Source organism: Neolamprologus brichardi, chromosome 5, assembly GCF_056152115.1.
Source record: "Neolamprologus brichardi isolate AB-2024 chromosome 5, ASM5615211v1, whole genome shotgun sequence".
NCBI classification, from domain to species: Eukaryota; Metazoa; Chordata; class Actinopteri; order Cichliformes; family Cichlidae; genus Neolamprologus; species Neolamprologus brichardi.
This window is the reverse complement of record NC_142108.1, coordinates 23,613,913-23,640,970: the sequence shown is the minus strand read 5'-3', so window position 1 is coordinate 23,640,970 and position 27,058 is coordinate 23,613,913. Positions and strand designations below refer to the sequence as shown.

General features: G+C 41.2%; 1 protein-coding gene across 4 annotated transcripts in view; it reads left to right on the top strand.

Moving 5' to 3' along the window:
* Window positions 1–25,508, top strand: part of chd6 (chromodomain helicase DNA binding protein 6) — a 94,800-nt gene extending 69,292 nt beyond the window's left edge. For 2 of the 4 annotated variants that reach the window (XM_006782990.3, XM_006782989.3), the window contains exons 29-45: window positions 188–317; window positions 3,326–3,404; window positions 6,377–6,434; window positions 7,610–7,982; window positions 8,167–8,375; window positions 8,948–9,045; window positions 9,636–10,466; window positions 10,807–11,061; window positions 12,564–12,885; window positions 13,229–14,776; window positions 14,866–15,017; window positions 15,402–15,665; window positions 16,514–17,152; window positions 17,333–17,572; window positions 17,758–17,898; window positions 18,168–18,272; window positions 18,829–25,508. In XM_006782990.3, the coding sequence (XP_006783053.2) occupies window positions 188–317; window positions 3,326–3,404; window positions 6,377–6,434; window positions 7,610–7,982; window positions 8,167–8,375; window positions 8,948–9,045; window positions 9,636–10,466; window positions 10,807–11,061; window positions 12,564–12,885; window positions 13,229–14,776; window positions 14,866–15,017; window positions 15,402–15,665; window positions 16,514–17,152; window positions 17,333–17,572; window positions 17,758–17,898; window positions 18,168–18,272; window positions 18,829–20,088 (6,704 nt within the window). In that variant the 3' untranslated portion in view covers window positions 20,089–25,508. The remainder of the gene's footprint in view (window positions 1–187; window positions 318–3,325; window positions 3,405–6,376; window positions 6,435–7,609; window positions 7,983–8,166; window positions 8,376–8,947; window positions 9,046–9,635; window positions 10,467–10,806; window positions 11,062–12,563; window positions 12,886–13,228; window positions 14,777–14,865; window positions 15,018–15,401; window positions 15,666–16,513; window positions 17,153–17,332; window positions 17,573–17,757; window positions 17,899–18,167; window positions 18,273–18,828) is intronic. The other 2 variants (XM_006782991.3, XM_006782992.3) reach the window with 2 other exon arrangements.
* The last annotated feature ends 1,550 nt before the right edge of the window (window positions 25,509–27,058 follow it).

Here is a 27,058-nt window from a genome sequence, read left to right as displayed (position 1 = left end):
ATAATGGAGTTTTAATCTGTCTTCGAGAAAAAAACAGCTGATTATTGCTCCATTACTGAAAAGTGGGGATATAATGTATTGTTTATTAATTTATTAAGTGTTTGTTTTTCCATGCATACACAATGTGCAAACGTCCTGCTGCCTCAAAAACTTGTTCACACTAGTAAAAGTGTTTTTCCTCTGACAGGATATGAGCGGTACAATGCAATGCGTGCTGATCCAGACTTGTGTTTTCTGGAAAGAGTGGGGATGCCTGACGTGACAGCTCTGTCCTCAGAGCAAGGAGGAGGAGAGGTGGCTTCTGATGTCGCTGACAGGTAAGGTACACGGAGACAAACACCAACACAGCAGACCACCGCGATTGTGTTCATAGATTGCTGAAAAGGTTTTTAGGGTATTTCTTTTTTTTTTTTAAATAGTGAAAATTCGAAACATTATTTTCTTCTGTCTGTTGTAATTTTTGTCTTTCTTTTTGCTGTGTGTGTAACAATGACATGTTTATAGGGCTGCGTCGTACTAGATTTGGTATGTGCCACGTGAAACGATGATTAAACACACTGATCGTTTTGGCACAGGGACCCTTTTCAGCACGTTACAAAAAGGCCTCAAAAACTTACCGTGGCAGCTCACACCGTGTTTTGGTCGTGCATATTAAAAACAAATTCTTTGTTGATATTACCTCAGTTTCTATCAGCTGACCCTCTGTAACCTCTTTGTTTAGCACAGGGCCATTAATTAGCTTCCCTGCAGATCTTCAGCAGTTCTTTGTACTTCTTCCAGTCATCGCCTTTTATTTATATATTTATTTGTACTGCTGGTAGTAGTGTTCACAGCAGGTTGCCAACACATCCTGTCTCCTCTTGTTCCCTGTTTGTATTTGTTTACACTGTCACCTCCCCGCTCACACACCTGCTTTACATACTGAGTGTGAAGATTGAAAGCACGTAGACATACAATTTTAAATGCACAGGGTGGAATTAAGGTTCTTGTTATGGTGATAACAACCAGATAATATTTTTCATATAGCTTACAGACTAACACGCTCACAGCTATTGTGAGGACATTATCATAAAGTATTCAATTTTAGGCTCACCATACCCATGAACAGTTTATAAGAACTGTTAAAATCAGCTTCAGTAGTAATGTTTTCTGGTAGTTTCACTGTACTTTCAAGTCTTGCAAGAAGAAGCAATGCTGCCAGGAGCTGCAAAGGAATAACTGTCAGAGAGGGAGTGAGCCAGAGAAATAGACGACCGAGAAAAGTGTGGGAAATTTATTTTCTGGGTGCTGCTGCTGCCTCGGCTAATGGTAGCGCTGTGAAGATTAGACGCATACATTTGAACAGGAAGCTTTGATCCACTTCCTGAAGGTAATTGAAGTTGTCGTTCGCTTTGTTACCTGTTCAACCTGAAGCTGCGCCCAGCTGAGCACAGCGACTGTGTAGCAGGAAGATCTTCTAGTCTCAAAATGTTAACTCTCCAGGGTTCCCACAGAGCTTTGAGAACAGGATAGGAGAAAATAAATGAATGCAGGGAGACGTTGTTACAAGGATGAAATTGTGCATGCAGAAGCAGTAGTACAGGAAATGTGGCCATGCAGAACCTGCACAGGTGTGAAAGTGTTTTGTGTGCTAATACTTCTCTTTATTGCTGCCCGAGGAGTTCTTGCTTTATGTTGAATCTACAACACACACAGCACAGGTGTGATATTTTTGGATGTTAAAAGTTTTTGAAATGCTGGTAGGAAGCCTTCCAAAAGAAACAGCAATTATACATAGAAGGATTTTTCAGGACTTTTGCAGAAACCTAAAAATACAGTGAGGAAATAAAAATCCATGAGCGATCATGAACAATGCTTATTTAATTCATTAACAGTTTATACAAGTGATCATAAATAATGTAAAATCGAAACATGAATTCTCATTTCTGTCTTTACTAAAAAATAGAAGAAAATTTGGTACTACAGGAAAGTTCCTTCCAAGATGAATAGAAGTTCTTTATTCACAGCTAATAAACCCTTTTATCTTTTAATTTTTTTTTTCCTTTAAGAAGTGCCCTTAATTAACCCATGTGCTGAATTCATTTCAGTGAATTCATTAATTAATTTTCCCCAGTAAAATTGGAATCGCATTGGTGCAGAATTTTAAATAAATGATTAAATAATTTGATTTAGAACACAGTCATTTGCAAACCCCTGCGACAGACTCACAGTCTGACTCGCAGAGTGTATCCTGCTGCTATACAGCAGTTTGAATCTCACTCTGGAGAGGCAGCTGAATGGCCAGTGTGATGGTTAGTAACAGGTGAATTTTTGAAATAAGAAAAAGGGTGATTTTCTAAAGATAAATTTCACATCGTCTTGCCCGTTTGACAAATAAGGGGGAAAAATAAAATGCTTAACTATGTCATCATAGCGCCTACCCAACCAAAATCTGCATGAGAGAAAAACTGTATTAACTTCCTCCCTGTGAAGATGCACAATGAAAATACCAACCCACATTCAAAAACATGAACATATGCCACAAACATCAAATCTCTGCAGAGATCCATCTGTCTTTTTTCATTAGCAAATTTTGAAATATGCTTTGCACCAAAACATTTAGCTGATTACTGCGTTTTTATATTTTTGCAGTTCAATAGTACCTTAAAACTAATATCAGACATTAGAATAACCACTCTGCTCTTTACTGGGTTTTTGAGAAATTTGTGAAGAACTAAAAAGAGGAAATAAATAAAAAAACAAACAATTTAAAAAAGACCAGCATAAGGAAACTAAAGCAGTTCTGTGTGATGTGATTCCCCAGTCAGGCTTTGTTTTATTTTTCATAATCACATTTGTTTTTCTTCACTGCGTTAATAAATTGCCACCAACAAAATGTAAGAAGATGTGAATTCATGTTCAGCTGTTTTGTTATTACAGTACCCATCACCACACACACACACACACACACACACACACACACACACACACACACACACACACACACACACACACACACACACACACACACACACACACACACACACACACACACACACGTGCCATACAAAATGTTTTCTTTACATCTTATCACATTGTCACAGCTCATAATCTGGCAGGCTGTTTGTTGTTGTCCTTCGTTAACAGCTTTTTCTTCTTCTGTCATCGTGTTTTCCTGCCTGTATTTAGATTTTCTTTTTTAATCTGTTGTCCTAGACTGCACATTTACTCTAACTCATCCCCCGAATTCTGTCCTTACATGTGTTGCCCAGTCGTATAAGGAAGAAGCTCACTAGGATATTGTTATTAACACTTTTCTCCTCTACGTTGTTGTTTCTCTTGTCAGTGCATGCAAAACTGAGGAGACGAAGGATGATCCTGAAAACAAACCAGATGGAGGAGAGGATAGAGACGAGAGCAGCAAGGTGGAGTAAAAGCTCTCCTGAGACTATATTAGTGATGTGTTTTTTGTTGTCTTCTCTTCCTCTCTCACTCTGCACCATGCCACAGACAACTTCTTTGAATACTTTCTTCCAATGTGTTATAAAAAAGAAAAAGGAAAAGTAATTTGCATGGGGTTAGGGGGATTAAAATTGCCTCAGGGAAGAATTTCTTTACGTTTTGGACATTTGCAAGCTGAATACTTGCATGGCTACTAGGTACTATTAAAATAAAATGGTTGAGGTTATGGTGCATTTTAAACGCTTTAATACATTTGACAGCAGAACAGATAATGTTTTCCAAATGCAAAAATCTCATCTCTAGGTTTTTATTGCTTACTGAGTCAGGTTTCATTTGACAAGTCCAGCGTGACTAACATAAACTCCAAACTGAAAGTTTAACCTCTGAATATAAAAGCTGTCGACCATCTCAAAACATGAATTCCAAAAAATTTTTTTGGCTTAAGATCAGTTTTTGTCAATCTATATTGACAAAACCTAAAGTAGAAACCTGGCATTCACAGGGAATGCGTCTTTATGATATGATCATATAGTCCATTTCAATAGTTTAATAGTGTGTGGTATTGCATTCATTACCTTTTTTTTTTTTTTACTCCTCAGCCAAAAAGGCTGACGGGATACTGCCGTTGTTGCAGCCAGGACATCCATGATTGTAAATGCTATAACTCGAGAAGCAGGGCGACATAAAAGTTTCAAATTGATAACATAGGTGCATCTACTAAAAATCTCAGATGAATTTGAATCTTTGACTTAGAGGTTGAGGTCACAGAGGTCAAGTTTTCTAAAATCTTGTGAATGTGATCGCTTCAGAACAAAACAGCAAGGGTTTTTCAAATTCATACCCCGGGTGCATCTGTTAGGAGACTGAGGGGTACTACTGGCAGCTGCCACTGTTCTATAATTTAAATATTCTTTCTGTATCATGATTTTAATTATAATTATATTGGTCAGTCTGAAGAATCCTTCTAAATGATTTATTGTATAGAAGAATTCTTGTTACTCTTACACCCTGATCTAGGGGTAAGGGGAGCAGAGCATATGAATCATGTGAGACCAGGTGATGCAAAAGGACAATGATACCAGACACACCAGCAAATCTAATGGGGAATGGCTGAAAAGAAGGAGAATCCTTGCGTTGCAGTGGCCCGCAAAGTACATACTGCAACCCAACAGACATGCAGTGGTGAAACCACTCTATGACATGAATCTATGCCATAGAGCAAGGGTGTCCAAATCCAGTCCTCAAGAGCTACTGTCCTGCAGCTTTAAGGCTACGTTCACACTGCAGGTCTTAATGCTCAATTCCAATTTTTTGATCATATCCAATTTTTGTGTCTGCTTGTTCACACTACAAATAAAATGCGACAGCAAACGCGCTCTAGTGTGAACGCTCAAAGCGGCCCGCATGCGCAAAAGAAGATGTCACTCACAACACGCTCTGTTTATACCCAGACCAAACAATATTGTTTGACTGATGGCCCTTAATATAAAGACTTCGGACTTGACGTTTCCCAATTTTTGCTTTAAGTTATTTTGTAGGATAATTATTAGGTTATTTACATAATAATGTAAATAACCTAATAATTATCCTTATTGCTGTTAGAGAGGAGCAGTGCTTCAAAGGATAGTTGCAGATTTCCGTCAGAATCTGCAGATTATACAGTACAAATAAAATGTTCACGTTTCTCCAACGTTGTCTTCCCAACAGTTTCACTAACATCTACACTGGATGGCCAGGAAGCGTTCACGATGTCTTCTCGGGCGCTTCTCCGGCACTGATAATTGGCGTCTGTCTTGTGTCAGTGACGTAAAAGACGGATTTAATGCGACATGACCGTTCAAACAGCAGTCGCTTTCTAAAACATCGGATATGTATCAGATTCAGTACCACATACGAAAGTGACCCAGATCGGATTTGAAAATATTGGATTTGTGCCGTTCACACTGTCATGCCATGATTGGATATGGGTCGCATAGGGTCAAAAAAATCAGATTTGATGCGCTTTTGCCTGCAGTGTGAACGTAGCCTTAGATGCATCTTTGTTCCGACACAGCTGAATCAAATGAATGGCTTGTTACTGGGCCTTTGCCAAACTTGATTGCATTCTGAAGAGTTAATCCAACCCTTTGGTTCAACTGTGTTGGAGTAGGGATGCATCTAAAAGTCCAACTCAAAGACTGGAGTTGGACACCCCTGCCATAGAGTATTAAGAAAGCAGTGCATCCCTACAAACTGTGCTGAAATTCCTCCACACTGATGTGAAAGACTTATAAAGTCATACAGAAAACTTTAAATCGTTGCTTCTAAAATTGTTTTTTACAAGCTATTGAATCATGGGACACTCTAGAGTCCTTTTCACAGAACTGTGCCCATTCTGACTGAGACCTCGGTCAGGATTGAGATGCTGCTGCTGTCGTGAGAGTACTGTGCTGACAGGCTTTTTAAATGGCAAGATGCTGTGTTGGATATTAACCAGCACAGTTATCAACACGCAAGCCCACAAGGCCAGCCATTCAGGAAGACACCTTCTGAGGGACACTCCAGAGACCCTCAGAAGCAAAGAGTTTGCACAGTCGTAGAAAAACTGTGGATAATAGCATAGACAAGGAATAATCAGGGTCAGATAGAGGCTGTAACAATTACTAATTATTGGTCAAAAGAAACAAGCAAACGAAAAACAGAAAATGATAAAGGACATGATATAGTAATATTCACAAATACAGGCAAAATACACAATAAACCAAAAAATATTAAATTAAGGTAAAGAAAAGATGGAGTTAAAACAACAGAAGAAAATGTGATACAAAAAAATAATATTCAGCACAACGATAAAAGTAACAGCTAATAACAGTAACAGATAATAAAGAAATAAAAAGGTATATATTTTTAGCCAGGCGACAGAAAAGATGATTTTTGTGTTTTGTGTTATTCACAGGGAGAGGAAACCTGCTCCAGCACCGATACATCAGACAAGCCAGACAGTACTGGTCCAGGTGAGACAGTTACAAGTGTTAAATACTAATATGAAGACCAGATGAAGAGCTCCACTACTCTTTGCATTCAAGGACCAACCATACACATAATTCAAATTTTAATAGATAGCTTTATAATTTCTTGGCATTCGTGGGTTGTTAAAGGCCAACCTAACTTTTCAAATTGTACTTTTTCTTTTCTTACTCTGACGTTCTTTCAAATGGTTTGAAATACAGTAATTTCCCTCCACTCGATTGCATTTCACTCCTCTGTTCTGACGTGAGGTGTTTTAACACGACATTTCCCATCAAAACTTATTTCACTTTTCCACTGAAGTCTTGATTTCCTTAGAGCTCTACTAAGGACTTGGATAATTGTTATAATGAGGCTTGCTTCTTCAAATCTTTGTTGTAGTATTATAAGTGCAGTGACACATAAGGTGGATTGTTAAGGGAAAGCTGCGATTCTCTTTTTAACAAGATTCAGTGTTGATTTCTATTTGAATCAAATATTTGATCATATGTTTCCTTTAAAGTTGGCATGGAAACATCATTTTACAGTTTTAATTTCAATTCTGAAATTGAGGTATTTATTTATTATCAACCAAAAGCAGTATTAGTAGCTACAGATATAATATTCAGAAGTTGTTGATTACTCTTTTTAAACACAACATTTTATTATTTAAAGACATACAGAGAAAGAAAGAAAAAGAGGTGGTTCAGTGAACGAGAGTGAAGCTTGTTGAGAGGTGATGCCGGTGCCAATAACCAAGCTGTGAATCAGAGATATGAAAATGTATTTTCTTATTCTTTTGCAGTAGTTTTTTAATATTTCAATGACTAAACACAGTCACGTCTGTACAATCCTGTGAGAGGCATGCTTCATCTTGCCTGCAGTGGCTTTTTTGCTTTCATGCGTGCTCTTCATATGTCTGTGACACAGAAATGACGAAGAGAAGAAACACATTGACAGCAATATACTCTGGTCACTGTGTTTTTATAGGATCACACTCTCACGTTCCCTCTGAGCTGAACAAAATAAGAGAATACATAAATAATGCAGGCTTTATCCATGTAGACACACATTTGTACTGAATGATAAGTGGTTATTTAGATGCTTCTTTTTTTTGTATACCTTCAAACACATCCAGTGTGTGAAAAATCTAACGTGCTGACTCTGACTGGCTTTTCTCCAGACTCTCAGATGTCAGGTGACCTGTGCACCCAAGATGGAACTTTGGTCACCACAACGACAACAGGAACTGGGACCGGGGTGGCAGCTCTCCATGTTGTCCAAGCCCGGCCCCTCTGGCCCACAGGCCCCGCCTTGACGGCCCGATTACGTCGCCTCATCACTGCCTACCAGCGCTTCACACTACGACGCGAGCCACTGCTCAGGCATGACTTTATGCTTCACGATGGCCTCGTTGGCATGGGAATCGGAGGAGCCGGAGCTGCTCATAGTCATCACGCTGGTGGGCCACTGGCTTGGCAGCTGGGTGAAGATTTGAGACGGTGTTCTGTGGTCGCTACAGAACCTGACCCTCTGTTTCTGGAGTGGCAGAGAAGGTAGAAATGTTTGACATAAGACAGAGATACCAAGCTTTTGTCGTATACTTTAATCTTACCTTTGTGGCTCTGCTGCTCGGCATCTTTATTCAGACAAGAACACATCTGCTTTCACATGCATTTATATGCAGTTTCTCAGTATATGTATTTATTCAGTCATTTGTATTTTTCTGTGACTTTTTAGATGGACTCGTCGAGAACAAGCAGATTTTTACCGCACGGTATCATCATTTGGGGTGGTGTATGACCCGGAGAGGAAGGCATTTGACTGGTCCCAGTTCAGAGCTCTTGCCAGACTGGAGAGGAAGACTGATGAGAGTCTGGAAAGATACTTCAATTCCTTTGTGAACATGTGCAGGACAGCATGCAAGCTTCCACCCAGGAAGGAAGAAGGTACTGTTTATGATAAATGCCGTTTGGGGTTGTTACTGACATCTATGATGGACTTAGTTTATCAACAGGGTAACCCTTGCTAATTTGTATTAATTGCTCAGCTTCATGTTCCAGTTAATGTTTTCTGGAACAAGAAGCTGAGCACTGCAGGTTTTTGGTTTTCAGCCACACTTCTTAAGCCTACAGTTAAACAATACATCATTTAGACTTTGTCATAAGAGTGTCAACTTGCAGATCATTTTTGAGGACCTCGTCATCGGGAACATCACTGACCCCTGCTAGTAAATTAGCCTCCATAGATGTAGTTTTTATAACTCGGTTAACTACAAATTGCATGTTAACATATAATTAATACATAACTTACTCTCCTGTATATGTGCAGGATAAAACACAAAATCATTTAAAGACAGGAGTGACTCTTGAACATACTAATACTCTCCATCCCTTTTACTCTGGTCTGCATTTTTCCTGCCTTCTCCACTGTCTCTATGCCAACATTGACTGTCACTGTTTCCGTTTCTCATCCTTTTATTCTTTCTCTGCTTCCCCTCCCTTTCTCTTGCGTCTCCCAGGACTGGTGGATCCCGCTGTGATTGTGGAGCCTCTGACAGAAGAAAGAGCAGCTAGGACGCTATACCGCATCGAGCTGCTGCGCAAGATCAGAGAGCAGGTGGGCTCTTTGAAGAAACAAAGCTTAATAACAAATAGCGTACTTTTCATCGATGGAACTCTGTTAGACATTGACTTCAAGGTTTATCTTGCTTGTACTGTTCTGAGTTTGTGTTGATGGTTTAGAGGGGTTCAAATTAACCTCATTTGTCCCTCTTTAGCTCCCTTCTTTTCAGTGTCATCAAAAAAAAGGCTAAAGATTAATCATCGGTGAACCTGTATACAAGTCATTAAAAAAAGACACTCCCTACAAATGACGTCATATCTAACCTCAGAATAGACATTTAGACATTTTCTACATGGTCAAAAGTGTGAACTGTTTATAAGTCAGACTGTTTATCATGCCTCAGGTTACACAGCTAAAAACTGGGGCTGAGGTAATGCCCAAAGCTAACTCGCTAGTTGTGTTGGATAGTCTAGTGCCAAGGGTCAAAACATATTTGTCCAGAAAGCATAAAACAAAAGAACGACACTTCTGTCTACTAAACCTGACCATCTCTCTGACTATGTGAATATAAAAATGGATAAAATGTAGACATTTTCATTCGGTTAAGAAAGTAGCTTGGTCTCTGAACTGCATCCCTCTCTCAGGTTCTCCGCCATCCGTTACTCTCAGCCCGTCTTCAGCTGTGCCGGCCCTCGCTCTACCTCCCTGTATGGTGGGAGTCTGGCAAACACGACCGCGACCTCCTTATTGGGGCAGCGCGCCACGGTTTGAGCCGCACCGACTTCTACATCCTCAACGACCCTCAGCTGAGCTTTCTGGAGGCTCACAGGAACTACGTCAGGGGACACCCTGCTCACCTTCACCCTCAAAGCCACCATCACCCTCATCACACTGGCTTGGCGACTCATCCTGGCATCTCATCCTCCTCCTCATCTCATCCCCAGCTTCCTCATCCTCACTGCTGTCTGTACGATTCGGGACTCGGTCGCCACTCTCCTCAGCCTCCTGAATATCCCCACCAATCCTCTCATCACCACCACCATCATCATCACTCGCAACACCCTATACCTCCATCTGCTCCCTCTCCTTCCTCTTCCTCTTCTTCTTCTTCTCACCCTCACCTTCACCCTCCACCATTGGATGCTCATGATTCAGCTTCACCAAGTCTGGGAATAGTTCCTGGACCTCGAGGAGATTTCCTTGACTGTCCACCTTTGGATGAAACTCTGGAGCTGGGCACGCTACAGCATGACACCATGTCTGCAGATTCTTTACATGGAGGAAAGGTTTCCAAAGATGCCCTCAACGGTTTCCCCTTTAACTCAGCTGCAGGAGGTCAAAGCATGCTCAACTCATACGGTGTGGGTGGGACAGACCTGGATTCAAAACTAAGGAGTGATGTGCTCGTTGGTGAGCAGGGCTCGTCTGAGGAAACTGGGCTGATGGCACCATCAGTGGAGCTAGATCAGTTACAGGTATGCAGTGTTATTCGAGATAACTACTCTGATATTTAAATAAGACTTATATAAGAAACTATGTCTGTGATTGAAATGTCAACTGTATGGACTGCATGAGATGCTTTGTTTCTGCCCTAAGCAAAAAATTTAATTTATAGGAAATTTATATTTTATATGTTTTAAGCATTTTTATTGTCTGATATAGCAAATATCTGACATTATGACACCTACTCGGTTAATAAAAATATAATAAAAATGTTTTTGGTCATCAAGTAACCATTTGAAATTTAACAGTTCAAGTTATTCGCATAGGTTTTCTTATTTCTGTGCTTTGACATCCTACACTTCTGTATTGCAGGCTCCCTGGGACAGTACAGACCACACTAGTCCTGCTCACCATATGTTCAATGAATCCGATCCGATCCTGGGTCCTTCTACCTTAGAGACGGGCTTCCTGGAGGAGGAGGATGAGGAGGCACAGGGGGGAGACAGAGGAGGGGAGGAAGGTGGAACTCTGGAGGAGTGTTTGGGCCTTCCACCCTCATCCCCTCCTTCCCATCCATCAGCAGGCGATTCTGTTGAGCCACTGTCCTCAAGTTACATGCTCTTTAAGGTTGGTTTCACCAGCCTGTGCCCTCTGGATAACAGTGCCATCTTACAAAATAAATATGAAATTAATTTTAAAATCATCTTAAATGTCTTTGTAATCACAGCCCTCAAGATAACAATAATCTGAAACCCTTTTCATATTATCGGCTTAATGCTCAAATAATGTAATGCAATGTGTCCAGTGGGGCAGACGGTAGATAAACATGGCAAAATTGCTCTAACAAAAGAGGAAAAAGTAAAGGGGAAAATCTGTTGTAGGGAATATTGAAAACACAAAAGTGCTCAGCTGCATTGTTACATGCTGACATTATGCCTCTTCTTTCGGTTAGTATATTCAATGAACGGGTTGTGTTTCAGCAAAGCTCAAATGGATGCTGATCTTTGATGTTTGTCAGGGTCATATTGCTCCAAGTAAAACTATTCATTGGATTTTGCATATTTTACATTTTAAGATCTGTAAAACACATTTGCCAAACACTAAGGGCTGCAGTTATCAAGTATTTGCTAAATTATTTTCTAAAATGGCATATTTTTAAATTATATTAGATTAGATGAAAGTTTATTAATCCCTCAGCTGGGTTCCTCCGGGAATTCAGTTTCCAGTAGCACAGCACCGACAGAAGTTGCGTGTTACAGATACAATAGAGGGGAATAAGAGTAAAGATATAAGCATAAATATACCATATATACACATATATAAATACAGATTATATAATATGGATAAATAGGAATACCAGTGGATTGCACATTTGAGTGAGTCTATTGCACAGTCGAATAGAAGAAAAAATATTGCAAATTTTTCAGAAAAAAAAATTGTAATAATTGAGAGAAAATTCTGAAAGACTTCTCAAAGATGGCCATTATAACTGCAGTTTAACATCAAGGTCATCATGTTAATTTTTATGACATTGGAAATGTTCATTATAGATTCTGTTCACATCGTGCGATTTACATCTTTCCTTTTTTACCCCTCAGCCGTAAAAGGCTGATGGCATGTTGTTGTCACCCTGCAGGCGGCATGGACACGCGAGTTTGTGAATGTAATACCTTAGAGTAAGGTGACATAGGAGTTTCAAATTCATTTCACAAATGTTTTGATTAAAAATCTGGGATGAATTTGAGTCTCAGTGACCTCGACCTCAAGGTCAGAGGTCAAGTTTTCTGAAAATCTCGTGAATGTGATAACTTGAAAACAAGGTGATGTAGAATTTTAAAATTGATACCATAGGTTGTCTACTAGGAGCTTCAGGGGTAGCACTGGTGTCGCCAGTATTTTTTTGAATTGCAGCGATGAATAGCGTCCTGTTTGTGTTTTTTTTTTTTGGTTTTTTTTGTTTTTTTTTGTTTTTGTTTTTTTAAATCAATTTAAATGTTGGAAAGCTGCGACTTGATCACACCATCATTATACAAGTAAACTAAAGTTAATAATCAGTAGTATTATATTGTTGCCAAAATGAGCATGCCATTTAGGCTTCAATAAATCTAACACTTATATTTTGTGTCCAGGACATTGGTGTGAATGAAGAACCGAGTGCAGATCACACAGACCTGTCAGCAAGTCCTCCGCTGCCGTACGTACCCCCTCCTCCACTTTCTCTGTCTGACATCACTGCCCACGAGCCACAGGATGGACTGGGGCACTCTGATGTCTCTGAGAGCCTGACTAATCCTGTGGAGGATGGAGATGATCGGGAGGAAAGTACCGGCTTTGAGTTTGATGATAAGGAGGAGGAAGAAGTTGAAGACTTGTCAAGGGAGACCTTGGAACAGAATGTGGAAAAACAAAGAGGCAAACATCTGGAAGGAGAGGAATGTAATCCAAACCAAGGTATGTCAAAGGGAAAATATTGAGCATAGTATTTAACCTACTTATTTTTTTCAGGAATGATCACGAATATTCAGTTTGTAAAGATGTAGTTGCTGTCCCACATTACCTCATCCCATTGGTTGTATAATATTGTGATACATGTTAATATATCATAAATTATATCAGTTGCTAATGAAATGTCCTGATGTTTTAAGATTTCTTTAGGCCGTATACACTATGGCAAAGCCTCTTAATAACTTTAAACCGTCTAATGTTTTACGCCCCAATCTGAGGATTAAAAAAATGAAGAGATAACACCACTGCTATGTCCCCTACATTACATCTCAATGTTTTTTGCTTGCAGGTGCAGACCAAAGTTTGGGAGTTTTGAATCCACCCATGGAAGTGCCAGAGTTAGAAGGGATAGAATCAGAGTCGGCCCTTGGAGAACAGGGCGAGAGGAAGGAAGTCTTTATCCAAATGTCTGAAGACCTCGAGGGGCGCTTTGACCAAGCAGAGCATAAAAAGGACTCACCCCAAGACGTGCACTCTTATCTTGGAAAGCTCGAACAGGAGGGCAGCCTATCTATTGAAGAGCCTACGGAGGAGGTGGAGGGGTTGATTTTGTACCAAACGGTGGAGGAACGGTCTATTGAAAATTCTCTTGACACTGAAGCATTGATGTGCAACACAACTGAAGAGTTTGTGCAAATGAAAGGAATTCCAAAAAAGTCTAGACAGGGCAGCTTGATGGGTCGCACAGATCTAGCAGATCAGGTAGATGAGATTTCCGAAGGGCAAGACGATAATGTTTCTCCGTTTGATGTTCCGGTTGTACAACCCTGTGATGAGGAGGAAGAAAAGGGTTTGAAACAACTAGATGTCAAAACCAATGAGATGGAGTTGGGTAGTATTTACTCGCAATTTGGACAGCTCTCCTGTCCTTCTGTTTCTGTGTCATCCCCTACACAACCATCAAACTCTACTGAAACCACCAGAGAGAGCAACAGCATGGAGGAAGCCAAAAACGAAGCCTCCATGGCACACTGCAAGGGTTCAGACGAAGACCTGAACTTGCCCGATGGCAGCAGAGACTGTAAGAATAACGCACTAAAATTCTCCCTTGATCAGGACAGCAAAGATAACCTGCTCGATCAAAATGAAATCAAAATGGGCTCAACTCTGCCTGTGAACAACATCGACACGAAGCCATCTGACCTTAAATTTTCTCATTTACCCGATGGCGACGGTGAGGAGAAACCAGAGCAATTGTTGCTACCAGTCAAGATTGAAGATACCAAGACAGAGACTATTGAGGATGTTTGCCCTGATAGCTCTGAAGTCAAACACACCAGTTTCTTTTCCTACCCCATAAAGTCAGAAGGATTGGTGACCAAAGCAGAGCAGTTAGAATATCCGATTAAACCTGAAACACTGGAGACTAAACCTGAAGATCTGAGCTTTCGTATGAAGCCTGAGCATTTAGACACTAAACCTGAATTTTTGCAGTTTGTAGCCTATGCAGGTGGCAGCGAAGTCAAATCAGAGGTCAAACCATTAGCTCTGGGGTTTAGTGCTTATCCAGAGAGTCCTAAGCTTAAGACTGAGGCAAAGCCTGAAGATCTGAGGTTAGCAGCTTTTCCTGAGACATCTGCCATCAAGCCCGAAGCCAAGACTGAGGGTCTGGGGTTCACAAGCTACCCAGAAAGTTCTGAGATAAAACCTGAGGCCAAGCCAGAGGTCCTTGGGTTTACAGCGTTATCTGAGGTCAAAACTGAGACAAAACATGAGATGTTGGAGGCAGATAGCACAGTCCTGACCCCGAAGCTTGAGCAGAATGATGGCCTAGTAGAAACCTCAGAAAGTGCAGAGTTGAAAGGCCAAGTAAAGGAGGAGAGACCCAGTACACCCGGTGAGGATGCTGAGACTTTCATGAAGTTAATTCACCTTTCACACTTAAATTCATTTGTTTGTACTTAAACCCATTTCCATTTTGCACAGTGCCTGTGGTCGAAGGGTTTTCTGCTAGCCCCAGGTTTGCAGCTCCCATTTCAGTGTGTGAGATTCCTGACAGCCTTCATGAAACCAGAGAGCCAACCATCGCTCAGCTGTTACAGGAAAAAGCACTGTACTCATTTTCTGAGTGGCCAAAGGTAAAATATATGTTTAACTATTACTGTAACATTCTCAGTGATGTGTTTACAAAATATTTAACAGTAGATGTTGATTCTCCCATGGTTAAAACATTTTTAACAGTAAAGTTAGAATAATTATTTTTATAAATTCCGTTCTTCCTCTTTAGCAGGAAAATGTTTTCGTTTTTGCCGATTAGAAGCAAAAATACCCTGTTTTGAGTTCTCACCAGCAATTTCACTGCTTTCATTTAGAGGACAGTGCTGGCGCTGCTTAGAAAGTCTGAAAAGATAAAATGAGTTATACATTTTAGCTAAATTTTGTGGCAGTTGGTACACTTCTTGTAAATTAAGTTATTTGTGTTTATTGATTAATTTCCCCCCCTATTTTTATGGCCCCTGTAGGATAGAGTAATCATCAACCGCCTGGACAGCATCTGCCACGCCATCCTTAAGGGGAAGTGGCCTTCATCTAGCGAGCAGTATGACTCACCAGCCGCCCTGGCTGCCAACTCCTGCTTGGCCAACAGTTTAGCCCAGCACCACCAACACCGAGCAGGTTTTCTCTCCACCACGGCCTCAGGCTCTGTCCCAACCCAGGCCAGGGTCCAGCAGGCGAATCCTGCACTGGGATTTTCCATTCCTCCCCCTCTCACAAGACTACCTAAGGTGAGACTCGAAGAGTGAATGAATAAATTAACTCCCTTTGTTGCACATATCGGTGTATCTGTCATCTGTCAGCATTTATCTCTCCCATGCCATGGCTCATACAAGTTGTGCCCAGTTTGCTTAAAGTGCTAACAAGGCTGACTTTAGACTGACTATAATCAACTAACTGACCAGGTCTTTGCAAAATGAGTCTGACCGAGTTTTTCATTTTCTGCTAAAGATTTTATTGTTTGTTTGTATGTGTCTCCTTAACTCTTCATTGTTATGTTCTATATAAAATATAACTGCAATAGTTATAAATAAAACTATTAGCACTGGGCACCTCTAATCCACACCATTGCTTTGTTGCTTATTGTGAAGTTTCCTGTCTCAGTAATGTGTACTGTTGATAATATAAATGTGGAGATTAGACTTGGGCAAGTTGTCATATATCTATAAAGACACATTTCATATATGCGAGAGTGAGAATAATGACCAGATTTGTGTCTCTGCTCTGAGTTTTATATTCTGGCTGCTTAGCCTTCAGCGTTTTTAAACCAAGAGGATTGTTTACAAAATGTTTGACACCATAGGCCAGCGAACAGATGGATTATGAGCTGTTTGTTCCGTGTCTCATACTTTCAGATGTAAACAAGTCAACTTGTCAGGTGCCTGAAGCAACATCCAAAGATGACACACTCACTCTCAGGAAAAAAACAAACAAAAACATTTTACATATCTAACAGTTTTACCCAGGTCTAGTTGACAGCCACCACTGTGTTGTGTCTCAGTCCATATGTATGTTTAATTAAGCCATCATCTCTCTCCCATTCTTGTCTACCCCTCACCCACCCTGTCCACCCTGACAGTACATGCCGCGGGGCGGCGCATGCGGGCGCGGAGCTTGGCGCCTTACCTCCTTGCCTCTGTTACAGGAGAGGCTTGTGGCTCCTGCCTTCCTCCCTGAGCTCAAACGAGCAGGAGGTCGGAGGTCTTTCGACTATGAAGCCGCTGCTGCGGCAGCTGCCAAGGTTTTAGCTGGAAAATCTGCATCGTCATGCCACACTGCTGTTACCACAAGCTCCAGTAGTGATAAAGCACCCGTGGTTGCTCCGCCCTCTCACCGTACAGGAGCCATATTGATAAATGGCTGGCAAGAAGCAGCCATAGATCTGACCAAGTCTTCAGGAGAAATAAGCACCACGAGTAACATTGGGACAAATGAAGCTGTGGTTGCACCAGGAATCAGCCACCTCAATGCTGGTGCGGGCAGCAGTCATAAGATACCACCGCCACCTCCCATCACGGCCCCGCTGCCAGGCCCCGTGGGAATCGACATGGCCGGAATTCTGCAGGCGGGGCTCATCCATCCGGTAACAGGACAAATAGTTAACGGGAGCCTGAGGGGAGATGATTCAATGAGGAGGAGGAGAGGGAGGAGGAGAAATGTGGAAGCTCTGTACTCTGAGTTCACCAAGAGCCGAGGACTGCACCTCCCTGAATCACAGGTGGGTAGAGGGAGGAGGGCCTTTTCAGAGTAAGGGCATTTAGAATAGTTGCACTTCAGAGTGAAAGAGAAGCCCCACCGAGAACATTTTGGGGACAAAAAAAAAGATAAAGTTGATTAAAAGAGAAAGAAGAAAGTAAATCTTGTGTTATCTATTATGTGTCTGTCTCTCCATGTACAGGGCCGGGTTGAGGTGATCAGCCACTCTTCTGTTTCCTCCTCCACCTCCTCGCCATCCCCCTCTCCCTCAGAGCGACCTGCAGGTCCTCCCACACCGTCCTCCTCTTCTACTCCCACCCCAACCCAGACACCTCCTCAGCCAGAGATTGTGGCCATTGACAGAGAGGCAGCCGGCAAAGGTCTAATTGAGTGGCTGAGACAGAATCCAGGCTACACCATGGATCTGCCGGCATTTGCTCATGTAAGTCCGAGGATTTCTAGGATTGTAATGCTCTAAATCCTGCTGTGTTGTATTCTTTATATTTTGCTTTTTCTGTATTGGAATGTCCTCTGCTGAGGCTACAGTTGAGCACTTATTCTTTTATGCTCAGATTAATTGGCACTTACAACCTTTTTCCCCATCTACCCTCCCTGGCTACTGTGCAGTCTGGTGCAGGTCTGTTGCATGGTTTTGTAGAGCGTCCCAAACAGAGGAGGCATCGCTGTAAAGATCCCACCAAGCTGGATATAAACTCTTTGACGGGGGAGGAGAGGGTCCCCGTTGTGCACCGCGGCACTGGACGCAGGGTAGAAAACACACACAGACACGCCTATAAAATACATGAAACACAAAAGTCAAATAAAAGTGTTCATTTTAAAACATAAAACTGAACCAATGAAAGTTCAGCCATGGGAAGTAGAAGGATTGCTGTGTTATTGCTTCCTTTGCTGCAGTTTGGTGGCGCTTTGCTGTCCACCAATAATACAGGCTGCCTTTGAGTAGGGGAAGCTAGAAAAAGCTTACATACAATTTGATATCATTGCAACTACACTGTGCTGGTTTTCCTACTTTGCAGCTTGGTGGTGCTATGGCTCCGGCCATAAAGGAGCTCTCTAGATGGTTGGATGCCAACTCGGAATACTATGTGGCTCCAGACTGGGCTGATGTGGTCAAACACTCTGTGAGTATGATACTGTGTAGCATTGGATGTCAACAGGGTGTGTTTTGCCCCTCTCTGACATCAGTTGTAAAAGACAACGAGCCCCAAGTGTAACATTTCTTTAGAAATGCCATGCACATCAAGCCTGTGTAGCAGGATATCACAGACTGCAGAAAGCTGACATAAGAAGCTACAGATCTTTTTCTGATGTAGAGAATCAGGCATAAGTTGTAATTACTGCCACTTTTTAGGATGTTTTTGTGAAAGCCCTGTAAATTATGAAAATCTGTTGCGCTGAAACTTATTTCACTCTCATTCAGTTAGTTGTATAGTTTTCATGCTAAAACAACCAATTGGTGCCATACTAAAAATGCAAGTATGCAAGCAAGTAGATTTGGAAAGAGATGTAGTGTCATCTCTACTCTCACAGGAGTGTCAGACCAGTGAAAGACTAAAAAAAATGATGCTTTTAATTGTCCTTTTGAATTTTCCTATGGCTGTTCTTCTACCTGCGATACTTTGTCAGTTCCAGTTGTTCTTATGCACTAATGTGTTGTCTCATGGCCTCCTCTTGCAGGGTTTCCTTCCTGAAGGGAAGTTCTCTCGGATCCTCACAGAACCTGTCAACAAGGACCCAAGCTCCCGCCGCCGTGGACGTCGACCTCGCAGCGAAATGCCTAAGCCTCTCCTGTCCGTCTCGGACTCTTCCTCACCGGGTCTCGGTCCTCCTCTCTTCATGAATGGTGGTTTGATTGGCAGCATGGACTCCATGGTGGCCATGCAAAATCTCCGCAGTGGTATCCCTGGAATTCCCATCTCTGGGATTATGGCAGCTGGATTCCCGCATGGTTTCCCTGCAGCTGTCTCAGCGGGAGGAGCTGGGGGGTCTGCCGAAGATGCCAAGAATGGTCTGAGTATGTTACCCATGATGCTGCATGGAATCCCGCACCCCCATGGGGCTGCAATCCCACAGCATGCTTTGTTCAGCGTTGGCACCATGATGGCACACACGCCACCGCCACCTTCTCCTCATCCCAGCTCCTCCTCCTCCTCGACTTCCTCCTCTTCTTCAGCGTCTGCTGTGAAGGTCACCACGACAACCGCACCGTCTGCAACTGAGGCGGCCAGCCCTTCTTCGACAACGCCTGCAGAAAGAGAGGGCAGCGCCCCTGCTGCTGGTGGCGAAAAGGACAGGACGCGGGAGGAGAAAGGAGCTGCAGAGGCTAACAAACGACCAGTAGTGGCAGAAGCAGCAGCCATCATTACCTCCACCACCAGGGCCCACCTCAGCTCTGCACATCTTGGAGCTGGCACTGGCAGCCATCTTACCTTCAACCCTTTCCTAATCCCGGGCATGTCCCACGGTTTGCTTTACCCACACATGTTCTTGCCACATGGTGGCATCATGGCACTTCCAGCCATGCCCCCTGGTGCAGTTGATAGCTCTCCAGGCAGCCCCAAGAGGAGAAAGAAGAGAGGAAGAGAAGAAGTCGAGCGAGAAGAGGAGAGGGAGAAGGCAGCAACTGGAGATGGAGAGGAGAGAGAAAGTACAGATAAGGCTGGTGGTACCTCCCACCCAGGCACCTCTTCATCTCCCTCCATCCCCTCTACCTCAGCTTCAGACCCAGACCCAACTCCAACTGACGAGCTCCAGACTGGGCAGGGGAATGCAGAGGGTGGGTCTTCAGAGCCCCAGGAACCGGACTCCAATGACCACACTGAGGGAGCAACAGAAGACAATGAGAAAAGATCGGAGGAGACAGGAGAGGAGGCAAAGGAGGAGGAGGAGAAGCAGGACACTGAGGAGCAGAGACAAGTGGAACAAGAGGATGCATAGAGGAGAGGAACTGCAGAGGCCTGAAGGACAGCCCACTTCCTGCTCTCTCCTCCTGTCTCCTTTGTTGCTCTCCTTTCTCAGCTGAGCAACAGTGTAAAATTTGTGCCGTGTCTGTCAGTCAATGTCCATGTAAAGACTTTTATTATGATGATGACTAATAATGATGACGATTATATTCAGCTCGGTCATGTTTATATACCAAGACCCCACCCACCCTCTCCACTCATTCATTGTATACAAAGAAAACTAGTGTAAAAAATGATCCTCTCTGTAGTGTTCTCCTTCATTCTCCATTGAGACTGAGTCGGGAGGGATACTTCTCAACAGGAACACACCCAACACACCGAATGCAACCTGGCCTGACCAAGAGCAACTCTGACCGTAGTATTGATACCGTTTTAGGCTCAAGGTGAGCCAAGGTGGACAGGCAGCTTTGGTTTTTGCCTGGTTTGTATGGACACAAGGATGACTGGGAAGGTGGGGCACAGTTGCCAGAAGTGGTTTTTCCGAAGTTATTTTTCTCACCACAGTTTGGAAATTCTGAAAAGCTCATGCGGGGGAGCGATTAAATTTTATGTTTTGACACACTCCACTAAATCTAGGGAAATTCGTGCAATGTTCAATGTTCATGCCGGCTAGATTAATCTAAAAGGAGAACAGTCATTCAGATATGACACTAAAACACCTTTTCCTAGTTGATAGTAACAACCTAAGTATCTAAATATGCAAGAGCCAGTGTCTGCTGCAGAAACACAACAGACCCACAAAGATTTTAGAGAGTAGCCCTTTTGAAATGTATCTAAATCACGTTGATATGATTGTGGGCGTCATTGAATAAAAGTATGTTTAGTGCATTTAAAAAGGCTGCCAAATTAGAAGAAATTAATTTGTCTCTACTAGTTTTATACCTAATAAAGTTAACAAAATTGTGAGAATAATGTTAACTAGAAGATCACAAAATACGAGCCAGGTTAGTCCATCCCAGTCACGAATGTTAAATCCTAACTTTAAGATATTCTGCAAGTTCTCCATGCTTTAGATGCATATTTTATTTTCATTCTAATGTTATTATGATTCTTAATATTGTGTTACTGCTGCAGTAACTCCTCCATAAAGTAGATCACAAAGATAAATCTAACGTGAACACTAGATGATGAATCCAGATTCCCACAACAGGAGTACAGCAGAAATTCCGAACAACTATCAAGAGAGGCTTAGGCGTATGCTTTCTCATTTGCTTTTCTTTATAAAGGCAAGGAACAATCATGAGATTCATTTGTTTTATTACTTTTATTAGCTCATGTAATTTTATTTTTTAACTCAGCCACAAAGTCACTTTGGGAGACCCCCACCTCCCTCCCTTCCCCTCAAGTGGTTAGCTCTAATCAGAAGACATGAAAGGACAGGAACGTCAACCCTAAGCTCATCCTGGCCACCAGGGGGCAGTAGGAGGCAGATGTGATATCCTGTCTTGCAAACACAGGAGTGTGGAGGAGGGCTGTGGGAGAGTAGAGGAAAAGAAAGTGCTCTTTTTTTTTTCTTTTTTTTTGTCCCTTGGGGTTCATCAAGTCCTAAATTGCATTTACTTACAACAAATCAGGTAACCAGCATCTCATCAGGAACAGTGCAAAATGATGCTGCATAATGATTACAATCATGACCTGTAGCATCAGTCGGTCATCCCCCCCACTGTCCTTTTCCTGTTTTTCTCCTTAGTGTGTTCAGAAAGAGATTACCTGTGCTGTGTCGATCATCTGTCCAGGGAAAGGGAACAGTCTGGTTTTTGTTTTTTTGGGGGGTTTTTGTTAGTTTTTTTTTTTTTAAAGAATGAAGAACAGATAAAATAGGGAGAGGAGGGATATGGTAGTAGTATGAATCACTCTGGCTTTCCCCCCTCACATTAATTTTAATAGCAGTTCATACTAAGAGTTTCTAAATATGTAAATCTATCGCTGTATATTGCTGTTTTTTTTTTTTTTTTAAGCACACCATTGATTTCTTCATTGTCTTTACTTTGTTCCTCCATTAGGGGGAAAAATACTTGACATATGCGCAGAGGATTTTTGCATAGAGCTTAGTCCCAGTTTTTTTTTTCTGTATCAAACAGACTGTACTGTACATTAAAAGGATGCAAGTTGCTGGTTTTATTCAGTCTTTTCACGACAGGGTGTGTATTTTGGGGGTAAATGTCAGATGTTTCTGATGTAACGTATAACTTCACTTCTTTTTGTTTTCATATATGAAAACATTATTTTTGCACAATGTCTTTTTGTGAATGTTAACCTGTTTCCGTGTGGTCTTTTACTTTCCATTGTGTGTGCGTGCGTGCGTGAGTGTGAGCGTGCGTGCGTGTGTGTGTATGCGAGAGTGTGCTGTAATGGGAGAAAGTGTGTATGTGTGCATGCATGTGCACACGTTTTGTGGTGGAGCAGTTTCTACTCTGTTTCGTCCTTACAGGTCACATTTCTTGTTGGGGAAAAAAAAACAAACATAGTTGTTGCCTTGTCACAAGTTTGTGGCTACATATAATTTATTATACTTTTCTTTTGCTTTGCCAAACTTTCACCAAATATGACATTCTTTTTCTGTTAGTTTCATTATGTATTATTCAAAGTAAAATGCCTTATTTAGCGAGTATTTTTTTTGTATAGATGTTCAATTACATCTTATTAGGTCATGTTATTGTTTGTCTTTCCTTTTTGTTTTTATGCGTACACGGCGTTGGTGATGTGCATTATCTTCAGAAGCCAATAGTAACGGAAGGTACCACTGCTCAAATCACTACATTTATCCCTAAAGGTCAATCAATCATCCCTCAAAGCACAAATGGAGAGTTAACAAAAAGTGACTGTTTGCTTACCAGTGCCTCTAAAATTGCTTTCATTTCTCTTTTTGTGAGCCTCACTTGCACGCTATCTTGACTTCACGTTTCCAGTGTGGCGATTATCTTTTGGAAAGTGGTTAACATTTGAAAATCTAAGTGTTGGATTTTATCATTAGATGATGCCATGCTGTTCTTTAAAGGGAAATTCTGGGATTACTCAGTCTGGATCTAAATTTCAGACTCTTATTGAAGAGTTAGGGTCTGCAACTTTCAGAATCCCAAAGTTCAACTTGTAGGGTAAATACCGTGCCCACTTTTATTGACTGAAGCTGTAAAGTTAATGGAGATGAGCGCTGCACCCTAGCTGCTCTGCAGTTCACTGCTGCAGTCATTTTTAAAGCTCTTTTCTTTGCACTCAGAGCTGTAATTATTCATGCTTCGTACCCTGACCTGTTACATTCTTAGCAGTGTTTAGCTTCTCAAATCTCCACAAGGAATCTGCTGATAATTAGAGGAATAAGACACAAGCTGGGAAATATCAGAATTTCCCTTTGAGGAATGCTACTTAATCTTTTAGAATTCTCTTCCTTCACGGGGCCTTGTGTCTGGTATCCAGCACATCTAGGATGATAATGCGCACACAGTATGTATGCAGCCTAAGTATTTGATTGTTGTCGTGTGTTGTTCGAGATTCCCGAAAGAGCAAATCAGAAGGAGAAGCCAGTCGCTTTGCACCACAGATGATTTATCTCAAAGGAACGGGCAAGCGTTGCGTTCCAGAGGGCATGTGTGCACATCATTTGCTGTTAATGGCTTATTCTTGTGCAAAAACTTGAAACAAACTTGCAGGTGCAGTATGTAACCACAGCTCGGGGGCAGGGGGGGTTAATCAAGTCGACTGGCGATGGCTCTGTATTGTCTCTTCGTGTCACACCATGCCTTCTTTAACAGTGTTTTTCTTTTCATTGAAGTTCTCGTTGGTTAACTTAAATGTTCTTCAAAACAGTCACCTCAAAAATGTAAACGTTTATCTCTTATCATAAAAAAAATGTATTTATTGTACAGTTCTCGTCTTTACGTTGTTGTCTCATGACTGACCAGTGGCTGGTTTTGTTAAGTTCTCTCAAAAACAAAAGCATTTTGGTTCACGTGGAATTTAAAGTATCTAGTAATGTCACATGCTCTGTTTTTTAATTTTTCTTCTTCTTCTTTTTTTTTTTTTTTTTTTTTTAAGATGTAATTACATCAAAATTAAATGGTTAAGAGTTCTTAGAATACTTCCTCTTTATTTTATTTTCATAGTCCCCACGGTAATCCAGCGTGAGCCACCCTTTGGTACAGTCTGCAGATGCAGGATCCTTTCTAAAGCTGCAGTACAGTAGCATACTCAAAAACCTGTTTTTATTTTTTCCTCTAAAACGAGAAGATGACTGAAAACTAGCAGGTTTTGAAGCTGACATTTTAGGGAATCTGCAGTTCAAACAAGTCAAGTACCTGAAGAGTCTGTCAGATTCATGACGTGTTAATCATGCATTTAAAGTTCAAACTGCAAAGTTAGAACTCTGATTGAAAATATCTACAACATCATGCAAATATATCGCACTAAATCCGGTTAAGGATGTTATATATTTGTTTCTTTCTCCATCCTGATAGGCTCAAACTAACAGGTTATAAAGCCTTTGTGTTATTTGACAGTGTTCAAGGTTACATTAGGGAATGATGAATATTCATTTCCATAGTTCAGGCCTCCTATGTGGCTTATTAGAAGAGCACCCCTGATACGCAGCCTCAGAAGTTAAAGAACCCCTGAAAACAATCCATAAAAATAAAAACATTAGAACTTATTTTATTTGTCAAGCCAGTCATTACAAAAGCTGAAAAATATCAGTCTCCATATGTGTTTTTTCCAGTTCATTGCAATCGAATTTCACAGACACTAAAATGTTTTCTTGGCAGAAGACAAAACGTGAATTATTGCCCCAGCAATTATTTTCTTCTCCTTTGTCAACTTCAGACATTAATGTGGTGGAAAAGCTGTTACCTTTTGATATACGCTCGTACTACTAGAAGTCATCAACACGGGTTTATGTCAAAAGTGACAGGAACATCTGATCGTAATTTATCTTTGAATTAACAGCTATGTTTTTCTTGAATTTGCTTTTAGCTCGTTGCACCGTCTTACCGAAGGGAAAGTGTCATTTAAAGTTTGAAGCGACCATGAGATTTAAAAATAGCATAACTGCAGCTTAGGTATAATGATGACAAATGGTGAAAGGCAACTGTAAAATAAATCTTTAGACTGGATCTAAAAACTTCACCACCTTTGTCCAGTTTATGTCTGTGAACCTGTCCTCCAGAACCCGGGGCAAGTTGAATATTTGACTGTTCGCAGGCCCTCTCCAAGCACTGCTGAACCAAGAGCAACGTAATTCACCAGGCTGTGATTCACTGGCTGATCCTGAAGTCAGAAACCCGGTCATTAATAAATAAGTTATGTGGTGGGGTTTTATCTTTTTTTTTCTTCTTTTTTTTTCTTTGTCAGTATAACTCTGTATTCCCATGTGGACCAATCTCATGAGTCAAAACATGGTATGTGTGATCTTTTATTGTGCAATAAAAGATGACTTTCAACTTTCTGTTGTCCGTGGAGAGTAATTAACCAAACATGGATATTTTAGCTGATATCCTTATGTAATTCTGATGTTTTTGCTTTTCTTTTTTAGTTTATAGGTACACAATGTGCAGCTTTCTGCACATTGTGTACTCGGAAAGATGCATTGGCCTTGTAATGCTGTTTTATTGGTTAGCAGCAATGTGAAAATATGTTTTCTGCTGGTGTTGTGTAAGGGAAGACCTTCCACTTCTTTAAAATTAGGTCGTATCTAAAGGATTCAATAGTGAGAAGTACTTAGACTGATATAGAAACAAATATGCAATCAGGAAAACAACATTTTGACATTGTGACTTTGGGTATTAGTAAAAACCCTTAAAAATATTTACAGCAGATGAACACTATCTGGAAGTCATATTCTGGAAAAATGACCTGACACAGGACCTGAAAGATTTATCTGGCCCTTCATGGTCTAAGTGGAAAATTGGCTGCTGAGAAGCAACACTTAAGGAAAAAGCAGGAAGAAAAGGCTGAGGTTACACTAGAACTGGACTGAAAATCAGTGGCAACAGGTCTTATGGAGAGTGAGGAGTCCAAAGTGGAAACTTTTAGTTCAACATTTATGTAGGACATCAGGAGAGAGTTATAAAAGTGAGTGCCATCTTTAAAACACGGTGGAGGCTCTGTCACGGTTTGGGTTGCATGGCAGCCAGGAGTGTTTGGGATCTTGTCACAGAGAAGTACTGTCTGATCCAATATGCAGTACCATCTGGAAGGCAACAGTTTCTTATTTCAGTCTCAATCACACAGCAGAACAGATAATGGAACACCATCAGTCATGGATTGGCCTCCCCAAAGCCTGGACCTTAACATTATTTAAGCACTTTTTGATCATCTCAACAGAGAATGGAAGGAAAAAGGTGGCCAACATCCAGAGAAGAGCTCTGAATGTCCTTCAAGAAGCCTGGAGAACTGTTCCTGTAGACAAAAAGACTTCAGTCTGTGTTAAAGGTGAACAATAACATGATGATTTCTATTAGATACTTTCAGTGGACAAAAGATCTCACTCAAACAGATCAACTCCATTTAAAACTGCACAATGGATGCCGCATCAAAATGAACATTTATTGAAATGTACGCTCGTGCTGTGGATAAAAAAAAATACCACTTTGTCCTTGAAATATTGATAAATACTTGCAAGCAAGCTGTTAAAAGACAAAGCCATTTATCAGCTCTGGGGAAAAAAAGAAGAAAAAAAAGAAGAAATACCCACATATTCAATCTTGCTACACCAACTATGCATACCAAGGTATACTTGTGCATATCAGACAAGTTGGGGGAAAATAAAAGAAAGAAGCTGGCATATAACTAAATAAAATTCTTAACTCATAACTTCCATCACTGTGATTTAAATACATAGTGTGAAGTTAAACTCTGTAGTAACAAGCTTGAATATGTGGGACTTCTAAAGCTTTTTTTTTATTTTATAGAGATAGTTTGGTTTTCATGTTCAGGCTCCTGTGACAGTAATTTCC